The sequence below is a fragment of the Gavialis gangeticus genome, unplaced genomic scaffold (genome assembly GCF_001723915.1).
Source record: "Gavialis gangeticus isolate Ggan-Ray unplaced genomic scaffold, GavGan_comp1, whole genome shotgun sequence".
Lineage (NCBI taxonomy): Eukaryota > Metazoa > Chordata > Crocodylia > Gavialidae > Gavialis > Gavialis gangeticus.
Window position 1 is genome coordinate 146,416,540 of NW_017728992.1, and position 12,756 is coordinate 146,429,295.

The 12,756-nt window shown below is 38.5% G+C and overlaps 1 protein-coding gene across 3 annotated transcripts in view; it reads left to right on the forward strand.

The window, feature by feature from the left end:
- RALYL (RALY RNA binding protein-like) overlaps positions 1–12,443 on the forward strand; it is a 939,792-nt gene extending 927,349 nt beyond the window's left edge. For all 3 annotated transcript variants that reach the window (XM_019527857.1, XM_019527858.1, XM_019527859.1), the window contains one exon: positions 11,386–12,443. In XM_019527857.1, the coding sequence (XP_019383402.1) occupies positions 11,386–11,403 (18 nt within the window). In that variant the 3' untranslated portion in view covers positions 11,404–12,443. The remainder of the gene's footprint in view (positions 1–11,385) is intronic.
- The last annotated feature ends 313 nt before the right edge of the window (positions 12,444–12,756 follow it).

The window sequence follows — 12,756 nt, forward strand, 5'->3', positions numbered from 1 at the left end:
GTTTAACTTAAACCAGGAAGGGGTCTGGGATAGACATTGCATAAACCGGTTTGACCCAAATCAGTTAAGTCTGATACTACATTCAACCAGGTTTACCTTAAACCAGTTTCAGCCATTTTGAAACTGATTTATGTGCACTGAACTTCTGTTCTGTTACAGGTTTAAACCAGTTTCTGATCACTTAAACTGGTTTATGTGTAATGTGTGCCCCTAGCCTAGGAGAACTAGCAGATATACCTACAATAAGGGAATAAAAATAAAGGCCTTACCCTGGGCATGTCTATACATGAGTTTTGATGAGCGTTAGCCTATTATAATGTGCATTAAAGAAATTTAAAATGTGCTTTTAGTTATTGTTCAATAAAATAGGGTAATGCACATTAAGCGTCATTTAGAAACCATGGGCATTTATAGATGTGCTCCGGGAGGCGGGGGAGGGTGGAATTTAATTAGTGCAGCTCCAAGAGCCAGGCTAATTAAAAGCAGCCAAAGCATCATGTGTATCAGTGTCTCTACAGTGGAAAGTATAGTTCATTGAATGAGCTTTAGTCTAAAATACCCTGCCATCTTTTTTCTGTGTGGGGACACTGATACACGTGGCACTGGAGTCTGCTGCAGCACTGTAATTACCACGTTCCAGCAGACTTGATTAATCAAGTCTGCTCTGATACACTGGAATTACAGCACATCACAGCAGCCTCCGTGGATAGTAGCTCCATGCTCTTTAGTTAATGTGCATTAAAACAAGCTAATGTGCATTTTCCTAATACCACACAATAGAGGTAGTAGATTGAATTGCACATTAACTAAAGTGCATTAATGCACATGTAGATTCACCCCTTTTTACTTCTTTCCTCAGGAAAACGCTCTGCTCATTGATTTTGCCTCTCCTACTTTTGTAATATTTATTTACCTGTCAGGATATTTTTCAAGGACATACAGCCAGTTAGCACTGAGTTAATTTCAGTTCTCAAAATGTGATTCTTCTCCTACAGACACTTCACGTCACTGAAGGTTACTCTTGTTTTATAGCAGTCAGATTCAGTAAATCTGTTCTAATTACTGAAGTCATTAAAGTCATAGCAGTTTACCACAGATGAGTATATGGCCCATGAAAGTGCAGAAAAAACCCAAAAATGAACGCCAAAAAAACTCAATGCAGGTAAAATAAATCCTTTTGCTTCTACTTTAATTTTGAAGTAGTAAGCACAGTCTAGAGACATGGTGATACTAAGTAGTATAAATGCCACTAGTGGCTTGCAATGAAATGCTTGACTACATGTATTGAGGTTTAGAGATGAACTGTGCTTTATACTGTTATGAGGTATGGATTCCCACTGAAGTTGAAAGAAACCACTCACATATTGCAGCTGTTAAAATTGGACATTCCCTTTCTGAGGAAATAAAATTACAGAAAAGGTCAAGAGAAGATTAAGAAACACCTGGCAGTCTCCTGGTATTTAGATGCCTCCTGAAAGAATTAATGAATTGCTAAAACCCAATACTATGCCAGGGCAGTCCAAACTACATTTAATTGCCAACCATACAAGCTATATAGAAAACCAGATAATGTTTGGAATTTTTAGACTGACAGAAATTTGGCTACAAGCTTTTTTGAAATACTAGCATGGGTGACATCTTGACAATATGTTTGATGAGTCAAAGCAACTCTGATTACTCCTGTGCCACTTCAGCATGATGTTAATATTTTTTTTCAGAAATTGCCTATATAACTTGTGACATTGCTCTGGGAGATAACTCAATTAGCTGTCTGTGCTGTTGGTTAATCTTTCAGATATCCACCAGTAAATCTATCATTAGTGAGAACGTTTGTTTAGATTCTGGGTTCTTTGTTTTGATTTAGGGGGATTTATAGTAATTTTTGTTTTTGACAGGTCCCTATTTTTAACTTTTGCTATTAAGAAATAACAAATGATTTCACGCCTGTCATAGCATTCAATATTTTTGAAATATCAAATATTTCATTTTCATTGCCTATTTTTAAAACTTCCAAAAACATAACTTAAAAATCAGTTCTGACTGCTACATTCCCATATGTTACCATAGCAGACAGGTTCAGGGATAAAATATTCCTACAGACTGATCAAATCAAGCCAAATACTTCCTACACACAATGCTAGAATGACTGAGACAAAATCACCTTGGAAAAATGTCATTGACTCTCTAGTGCCCTATATTTCTAGTCTTACTATGCCAATTCCACTCCAGATAAAAATCAGTGGTAACTGCACAGGTGTTACACTGATGAAAAAAGAATCAAATCCAAATTGTTTGCCTGTAATGCAGAACTAGACACTTAACACTCTCTAGCTGAACATACTTTAATGCAAGAATCAAGCATTAATCACAAATTATTTATTTTTCATTTTCTCAAAAAATAGACATGAAGTTTTTAACTCTTAATTTGTGAAGGTGACAGAGGCTTTATAGCTGATCTAAGTAATTCATTGAAAATGATGTAAATATTACAGATTTAAGATGAATTACTCTTGATTTACATTACTGTAAGAATTGTGTTTGCTTTCTACAGGATCAGAACTAAATCTGGTTTTGAATTCTCCCACTGCTTATTTATGGCGGGAGTGGCCAACTTCAACACACATGCCACAGGTAGCATTGGCAGCCTCTGTGAGTTTGGGGAAAAGACAAGCAGCACATTGGCATATAGGGCAGGAAGCAGAAAGCAGAGCATCCGATTGGGCTGGGAGCAAAGGGAAAGAAGCAGAAAGAACAGCAGATTGGGCAGGGGGAAGAAAGAAGAGCAGTAGATCTAGCAGAAGGGGTTGAAGTGGTACTTGGGGGGGAGCAGAGCTAATTTGTGGCACACCTGTCAAAAAGGTTGGCCCCCAATGATTTATGGCATTTCTTCCCAAGCCATATAGAGTGAAAGAGGCATAACAGAAGCAGGGTTAGCCCTGATACTGCAGAGGCAGTCCAAGTTGGGGGCACAGGACAGGGAATGCTCTGCAGCCAGAATGGGATACCAAGACATTTTTTTAAATGCTGCCCATCCTCTCTGCATTTGGCTAAGCATTTGAGCATTTCAACTTCAGCTAAACCAAAGAATTTCCAGATTAGATTAAGCAACCAGCACACATTGCACATTTTTTCTAATGTGTCAGTCTTTGCAAATAAATAGCTTGAGTTCCCCTGGAAAATATTTATTTCATAGCCTTTATCAATATGCTTGAGACTCAAGAATGCTGAATAATAAATCATCCAAGGGACCATTATTTCTTCACGCTATGTCTGTAAATCAGAAAGTGTCTTCGTGAGACTAGGTTTGAGTAAATGCTGAAAATTTGAAAGGGTGTTATTTTTATGTATAAGATGGCAAAAATTATAAACTTTCTTTTTATCCCTCTCAATACCAATCCCAAAGCTGCAGAAGTTAGTGGCCCATTTATACCAAAAGGTCTTAGTTTATGGAGAAAATATAAATGTTACTTAGATGATTTTCTGCATGGTTAATACTGTAACATGAAAGGCAGATTGAATTTATCAGCATGCAGACATTTATAGACGTCCAAAAGGGAAATAACTTATAAGATGTTAGAACTCTGGTTCCCATAAATACAAAAAAGCAACCTGTTAAAAATAAAATAACAGGCTCAGCCTGCCAAAATCATGATTTGGAGGTTAATCAAATTCCATTTTAGCCAACCTATTATGCTTAGTTGCACAGTGGAAGTTCCCAATATGTTGTTGTTATTGATCACTACAAAACACAGTAAATTTCCACCTTACTTTTCAAACATGGAATAAGGTACATTTCCTGCCCCAAAAAGCACAGAATTTAAGTCAACTTTGCTCTTCCTCCCAACTAAGGAAGTTCATCCTAATGCCTTACAGAGATATTTACAGTGCCTGAACTCCATAGACAGACTCGCCATCTCTGCCCATTGCCATTTGCCCTAGAGTTTATCAACAGAGTAAGATGAGTTTCTAGAAGCAGTGTATTTTAAGAAAGAGAACTTGTCAAAAAAGAAATAGAAGACTATTCTATTCTGAGGGCTGCAGAGGGCTACATAAACTATCTTAGAATCCAGTCCTGCTTCCATTGAATTCAACTGAACTTTTTCCTGTGGACTTTGATGGGAGCGTGTTAGGTTCTTTAAGCTCAGTCGATGAGTCATGATACAAGTCCAAGTGAGAAAAGTCAACACTAGGTCACAATGCAGGTATATGTGCATGCATCTGCTTCACTGCCCACTGTAAGAAAGGATTATAGAATTACAAAGTTGGAAGAGATATCAAGTGACACTGATTCCACCCTGTTCCTCATGATACTTTTATTCATTAAGAACAGGTCTTTGCAAAGTCTGAAAGATGTGGAGCACATTACCAGTTCTAATCAAATACTTATAAGCAATAACAAACAAAAGATCAAACATACTAGGCACAGCTACATGAGATGCTACATTGCCATAGTGATGAGCTACAGTAACGTAACTCATCACTGTGGCAATGTAGCATCGGCAGGCTCTAACAGTGACACCACCCCTACTGGGCAATAGCAATGAGTATAGTACTTTCCTGTCTTTTTTTATTTTAATTAATTCATCCATAGCAGTACTGCCACCATCTGAAATGCCTTCCTCAATACTCTTTCTTGTTACTGTGCCATACCTCCTCACCGCCCCCACTCCCTTCTTTTCCTTGGGCCTCCCTCAAACCTGCTACTTGAACCTCTGTGAAATAATGCCACTTTATGTCAACTCCCTCCCTCAGTTTCCTCCTCTCTTGTCTTCTCGTGTCATATTTTTCTACCTCTCTAATTTGTTCTTTATATTGGGCTAAAAATGTCTCATTGATTGGAATGGACCAGCCTCAAGCTCATTGCTATCAATTTATTTTCTCCCCCATCCTTCCCTCCCCCTCAACCCCTCCCCCCTGATCCTTCCTTTTCCTCTGATATGTTTTGGAATTCATAGTAAGACTGGGGAGTTGAACAGATGCCTTCCTTATAACTAATTCAAGCTAGTTCTCTGTCTTTCACTTTCATAAACCCCTATGTTCAATCAGACGGTAAAAACTAAAATTAAAAGTGTCGACATATTGAGTGGCCTTAGGGTAGAATTTTCAGCAGTTCTTTATAGTTTAAACCCTACATTCAGTGCTACTCCCTTGGCATTGGTAGGACTGGAACTCTTGCCTTTAGCATTAATGCTAATTGTATTACTCCCTTCCACTGGGGAATCCTTGCTCCTCACATCAAGCAGAGGTTAAATCAGCTGAAGTTTTATTTTATAACTTTTTGACGGCATTTGCCAACTTAAAATTATCTCATTTTCAACATTCTGTAAAACTAAGGTTCATACAGCTGAGCTGGCTGGAACACTATTAGAAAGAAAGACCCAAAGCCTGAATGCTATCACAGAGAGTCGTATAACTCCTGGTATTTGGCATGGCATGTGCTTATGTTCAAGGTTCAAGAAAGACTGAGGCATCAGCACATTTACTGCTTCTATGAAGCTGAGTTGCTCTCAACTTTCATAGATTTCAGAGAATGTTGAGGGCAAGACTTGAGTCCATAATGCACTGGCCTGCTTTAGAACAACTTGCACCCTTTGCCCATTTTACTCTTCCCAAAAAAAAATAAACACTTTTCTTGTAAAAGAAAAAGGTATAATGTTATTATATTACATATCTATATCTATGTATGTATGTATATATATATGTGTGTATACACACACATACAGTAAAATAATATCTGAAAGTGTAATATATAAAAGCCACATCCTGCAGGCCTTAACTGACTGTAGCGACACTGAAATTGATTGTGTATATATTGCATATGGTTGGGGGCCTCCGTGGCCAGCCTTATGAGGAGAGGCTGAGGGCCCTGAATCTCTTCAGTCTCCGCAAGAGGAGACTGAGGGGGGATCTTGTGGCTGCCCACAACCTTATCAGGGGCCACCAGCAGGGACTTGGGGAAAGTCTGTTCACCAGGGCCCCCCTTGGAGTCACCAGGAACAATGGCCACAAGCTGAGAGAGGATAGGTTTAGGTTAGGTATTAGGAAGAACTACTTCACGGTAAGGGTGGCTAGAGCCTGGAATAGGCTTCCCAGAGAGGTGGTGCTCTCACCTTCCCTGGAGATCTTCAAGAGGAGACTGGATAGGCACCTGGCTGGGGTCTTATGACCCCTGCTACCCCCAGTGCTCCTTCCTGCCCATGGCGGGGGGTCGGACTACATGATCTGTCTAGGTCCCTTCCGACTCATTGGTTCTGTGATTCTATGATTCTGTGATTTAAAAACTAACCAAAGAATGGTGTTTATAAAGAAACTCACTGATAGAAACAATTTAGAAACCATAACTAGAAGGCATACAGACTTAAAACATTGTTATCTCTTTTGCCAAAGGTTTTCATTTAGGTTTCAGAAAATTTGGGTAAGGACACTGAAGCAAAGCGGTGCCAGGGAATATGTTCATGGACAAAGCAAATAGGACTTCAGTTTTTAAGACAATAAACAAAAGAGCTACCAAACTGCATAGTAGATGTCTTGAAAAAATAAAGGACTGAACTGATCCTATCAGGATGTGAATTGTTCATTTCAGGGAGTCTGGTTATAGTATTTCAAACCAGTTGTTAGGATCACTTAGGTAGAAGTCAAGATTTTATAAGTGTGGAAGTTCACAATCACATTTACTGATTAGCACCCTAAGGTACCACCTGCTGAAATATTTGTGTGTCAAAGTGGAGAAGGGAAGCTTAAATAATATTCTTATCCCTAGATTAATAAGTAAAAATGGTGATGTGCCTCACACTTTCTCATTTTGGTTGGTGAATTCATAGAACACTGACAGACAAAGAGAAAGAATGAATCATTTCAGTACAAAAACCAGGTTGGAAAAGACAAGAATTTGTTTTTCCCAAAGAATAAAACACACGTTCCCATATATAGTGACAGCTAACAATGCATATCAATTACACTTCTGTACACAAAACAGAGAGAATTTTTGAAAAAAGTTTCCAACATTAATTAATATATGATTAGAAGAAAGTACAAAATGTAATCATGCTCCAACATCTAAGAGAAACTTTAAATAAAATGCATATGCTTCTTTTCATTCTCCATGTTATATTTGGCAACTTTAAAATCCTTCCTAACCAGTGTGTGCAATGGATATTCCCTCACTTCCTCCTAACAAATGGTTTTGCATTAAAAACTGCCGTAATTTTCTTTGTTACATTCTACGTATATGTTACAAATGCCAATCCCTTCAATTCACCTTTGGTTTCACTTGCTTTTATCAGATGAGCTGGGATTTTATAATTTACAGAATTCAAAGAGACACTCCATTAAATATATAACTTTGTTACTTAAATTAAGACTTCATGTTTTTAAGTAAAGAGAGAAGATGCTGTTCAGCCAATTAATAATCCTTGCAACCATGCAACATGTTGAGGCTTACAGCAAAGTAGTGTTCTTTGATAATGCTCAGCATTTATTTTTAAATATCATTATACGTTTTTACTATGCATTTCCTTCACAACAAGTGGGTTTTAATACAATGAGAGGGATGTAAAAAGGAGGAGGGGAAAAAAGGCCTGGATAAACATAGACATGATACAATGATGCTTCAGAGACACATAACTCAATCTAAACTCATCTTTCTGCCTGAATAAAATGGTTTACAGAAAGCAAGTCCTACTATCTTGAACTGGGAAGTAATTTTTTTCTTGTTTTAGTAATCAGAGAGAGAAAAATTTCTGGACCATCATGGTCAGACTAGGATAAAACCACTAAACTTTACTCCGGTGGGAGAACCAGAGGGCATCTTATAGAGCAGGGGTTGGCAATGTTTTGGGGCAGGGTGCCAAAAATACCCGCAACCTTGACTTGTAAAAAGTTGTGTGCCAGGGACAGCCGTAAGGTACCTGATCCTTGTGGCAGTGCATCCACAGTCCGTTCCCCACTGTCCACCCCACTGCCAGCAACAAGCCCTGGTGCAGTCACTTGAAGCCTCCTGGCTGCCTGCCACAGCCTGCCTGCCTGGGCTCTGGGCAGGCCCCTGGGCTAGGGACAGACATTACACATAAACTGCTTTAAGTGATCAGAAATGGTTTAAACCTGTAACAGAAAAGGCAGTCAGTGCACATAAACCAGTTTGAAAATGGCTGAAACTGATTTGAGATGAACCCATTGTCAACGCATAGTGGGTGCACGCAGGTGCCTGTGCACCCCCTGAGATTGGCAGTGCACCCCCTGTGATCGGTGGCTGCTGATGCTGCCAGCAGCACCTGTGGGCAGCCACCACTCGCAACCTCTCTCCCCCCACCACTGACACTGGCAGCAGCCTGCCTGCATTGATCACGGATCTCTAGCAGTGTCTGTGGGTGGTCACTGACAACTGGTCAGCACTCACCACCACCTCCCCCCCGCTGCCGACACCGCTGCGGCCACCTGCGGGAGCTCCCTGCTCACCACCACCATGCCCCCACTTCTGCCACCAGCACCGCCACCTGCAGGTGGTCACTGTGCCCCCCCAGCCTCCAGGAGCATGTGTCGTTCATGGATAAACTTGGTTGAATGTAGTATCAGACTTCATTGATTTGGGCCAAACCAGTTTATGCAATGTCTATCCCAGACCCCCTGCTGATTTAGGTTAAATCCAATTCCCTCAGCATCCCAGCATGCTCTCTGTTCTCATCATGTCCAGCCCCTCTGCTCTAGGCAGGAAGACAACTGGGGTTAGGTGACTGAAGCGAGGTGACTGTCCAGTCTCTTCTTGAAAATCTCCAAGGTAGGTGATTGCACCACCTCTGGAGGGAGTTTATTCCACAGTCTGGACACCCTGACTGTGAAGGAGTTTTTCTTGGTATTAAGCCCATAGCAGCCTTCCAGGAGTTTGTATCCATTGGTCCTGGTCTTCCCTGGAGGTGCCTCAGTGAACATATAAATCAGGTTTACTTGATACAGTTTGAATCTTATTGAAAAAACTGAAGAGATGATACCATAACTGTAAGAGCAGTAGTGGTCCTGAAAAACTAAAATGCAATGTTATGATTAACTAGAATCCCTCCAATATCTAGTGTGCAAAAGTCCAACTATGTAGGGAAAAAGAGGAGCAAAACAGAAAAGGCAAATGAGTTTAAGTGGAAAATGAGCCAATAAATACCTCATAATATCTTTGCAGTTTCCCCAGGGATATTATCATGCTTAGGACCATATTTACTATTTGTTTCTTGGACATTATTTATGCAGCTCTATGTTCAGTTGGGTCATCCTATTTTTCTACACAGTATCTTCAAACCATGCTTTTTGAGTTAGTTTTCCCTTATAGTCATATCAAATGAAAACCATATTGCTACCTTAAATGTAATTCAATCTCATCCTTGTTGTGTCAGGGTGTTTTTATATATATAACTGGAAGGAAATGAAAAGATTAAAAAAAACATTAGTCATCATGAGATTTTTTTAATATCAGCACAGTTACTATGAAGCCAGTAGATAAATTACACACTATTCAGCAGAAAGAAATAGAATAAAATTAGTATTATATTGCAGGAGATTAATCATTGCCCTAGGTTACTGTCATTTTGGAGAAAAAAGAAGCTTGACTATCTTAGATTTTAACCTTCCTTCCCAGGCTTTAAGAGAAAGAGGCAAATAAGATGCCTCTATGAAGAAAGGGAACACATGATTTTTTTTTTCCAGTGAGGTTGGTAAATTTTTACCATTGTTTTTAAGTGACAACAAGATAGTATTCATGATTTAGATCCAGAAGGCTAGCAATAATGTTTCATAATAGTAACCTAATGAAGCATTTTTAATGTTACTGACAGGTAAATGCCTGGAAGGTTTATGGCAGGAAAATAGCTTCCATAAATAATTTGAAAATCTGTCTCTCTTCTTTCATGGATAATTATTGCCTTTATACATACATAATGTGCCAGTGATACAAGGTGAAGAAAAGGCTAGAAAAGGAGAACTGTCTATGTGGCTAACAGGAAGTACATTGGAACTGCAGGGCTTTCTCTCTCTCTCTCTCTCTCTTTCACAAGATTTATAACTGCTTAAGAGCCATTAGACTCAGGGGGAGGATTGAAAATTCTTTTCATGTTGTTAAATCTATCTAGGGATTTGGTACTAAAATGGGAAAATATGAAGGTTCTCTCCATGCCTGTGGAGAATAATGGTTTTAAATTATCATCTTAACTCAGAACAGAGATACACAACCACAAGGATGAATGGAACTGTGAGTCCTTCCCCCAACACTGTTTCACCAATACAGGAAACATTCTGTGACCTTTTGACTGTAAAGGGAGAATTAAATTATGATATAAGGGGCGACAACCGTCAGAGGGGATTGTGCTCTTAGTAGTAGGACTAGTGAAAAAATGTTTTTATTTAAGCTTTTTAAAACTTTGTTTATTAAGTGTAAATGTTTACAAAACATGTCTGCTTTTCTCTAATTGTGCAACAGAAACATAGGGGGCCACATGTAGTATACTTGGAATGTCTTTAGAATCAATATAATATTGCAAGTATGACATTCCATTATGGCACAGATAAGAAGCAATCTTTTACTCCCTGCCAGCTGTTGAAATTATTCTACAATTCTTAGCATAGTACCATTGAAGAAAAGTATACTTTATTCTGGAGACAGGTGGTTATTTAATTGTGGGTGTGTCTACAAGTGCAATTAGTGCACATAAATTTCTCCTGGGCACATCATTTGAATGTGAACCCAGGAGCAATTAAATCTGGAGCAATCAGCTCCAGAGTTTATTCATGCACGTGTAGAGCAAGATCAGAGCAGCCGCAGCCCAAGGCTGCTCCCCACCTGGTTCCATGTGCTGCGGTGGGGCTGACTGGGGCATGAAAGAGCTTCAGTGTGGAGCTGGCCAGCCTCTGCACTAAAACACCTTCATGCCCCAGCCAGCCCAGGAAGCATCAACATGTGTGCTGCTGCAAGGTTTTTTATTCTGCAGCAGGGTAGTACTTGTATTTACAGGTACTATCTTGCTGCAGAGTAAATTAGTTTACTGCAGCCTAATAAATACACGTGTAGATGCAAGATATTTAGTGCACAACTTATTAGTCAACTTCACAGTAAACATCTTGTGTAGAGGCACCCTCTGTGTAATTAATTCTGGCAGTGTATTCTAATTTAGGGATATTATGGTATTGGCTATCTATAGTAAGAGTTAAGTGGCTTTCTTTTTAGCTCACAAACTTATTAAGTAGGTATCTAAGTCAGATTGATTGTGATGAATGACAAGACAAAATAAGGAAAATAAAGTGGTCATAGACTTCCTTTTTTCTTCCCTGACAGTTTGTCCTGGTTTATCTTTGATGTGCTTTTGAACAAAGCCCAGATCTTCATACTAAAGCAAGAATTTTATTTCTCAGTTTCTACAGATCAAGTGATGAGATGTCATATGTGATCCATCTGGAGGCTGAGGAGAGAAACTCTGACTTCCCCTAAACACAGAGAAAAATCTGAACTGCAGTTTCTTATTAGCTAACAACACGTTTGATCCAATTTGTATGAAACTCAATTTACTTATTAAAATGGACATTATGGTTCAAATATTAGAAATTCCATTTCTTATATGTTCTAAGCTGTACAATTGTCAGATTTTTATGGTTTAGATTGTAAATGTGTTTTTCTCTGGCTATTAATTGGTATTATTTTTTTAATTTTGATGTCTTAAAGGCCAGTGTACTGTATGATACTAATATGAAGGACATATTTAAGAGGTGTGGGAGACACTGTACACAAATGTATATTTGTAAAAGCTATTTTTATGATTAGCATGTTTTACTGTTTATCATATCTAAAGTCAGGTGATATTGCACTTCTCTGTTTACAGCTTAATTCAAACAATATCATGTTATGACCTGAGTTATGATCAAATGTTGTATTTTCATTACTTGAATTATTATATTCGTAATTTTAAATAATTATGTTTACGTGAAGGGATACTGTTGAAGGAAAAAGTGATAGTTCTGTCTATTCATGGACCATTTCACTGTAACTGCTAAGACGTGCAAGTATGTCAAATATTAGATGTCAATTTACTGATAAACAGTAAATTGGATCCACTTGCTAATCCCTTTTTCAGACAAACCCTCTGGGTGATGCCATAGATTGGCACAGTTGTTATACATGTATCTGTTTATATCTCAAGACAGCTTGTTTTAAATTATGGAGAAGTTTGTGCCAATGCATGTCCCATTAAAACTGTATTCCAGAGAGGTCAATATTTTTGATGTTACCAATTTTTGAAACCTTCCAAATTAGTTTTAAAAATGTTTCTTTCACATTCAGTCAATAGAGTCTTTCCATTTCTGAACCTTTCAAGCAGTCTCCAAATGCTTGAAGTTGGAATAATTCATTTTCACAAAGGCTGTAAGAGAATTCAATATATAATTTCTTAATAAACAGTAGTTCCTTCCAAACAACATTGATGCATTTTCATTCAAATATGTTTTAATACGTTTAAGCTATGTAAAGTGCATAAGTGATTGCTTATTCTGTAATCATTTCTGATGGTACAAAAAGATATCCACATCTTTAAGTGATATAGATAAGAATAAGATTGCTTATTCTTGTTGTCATTTCTGATGGTACAAAAAGATATCCACATCTTTATATGATATAGATAAACAACATTTTATGCAGGAGAGGGATGTCTGTCTAACATAGGTCTCATAGGGTGGCTATTCAAGAGCAACAAGGCTGCTCCATGCTGCAGTTACAGTGTCTTCTGTATCATC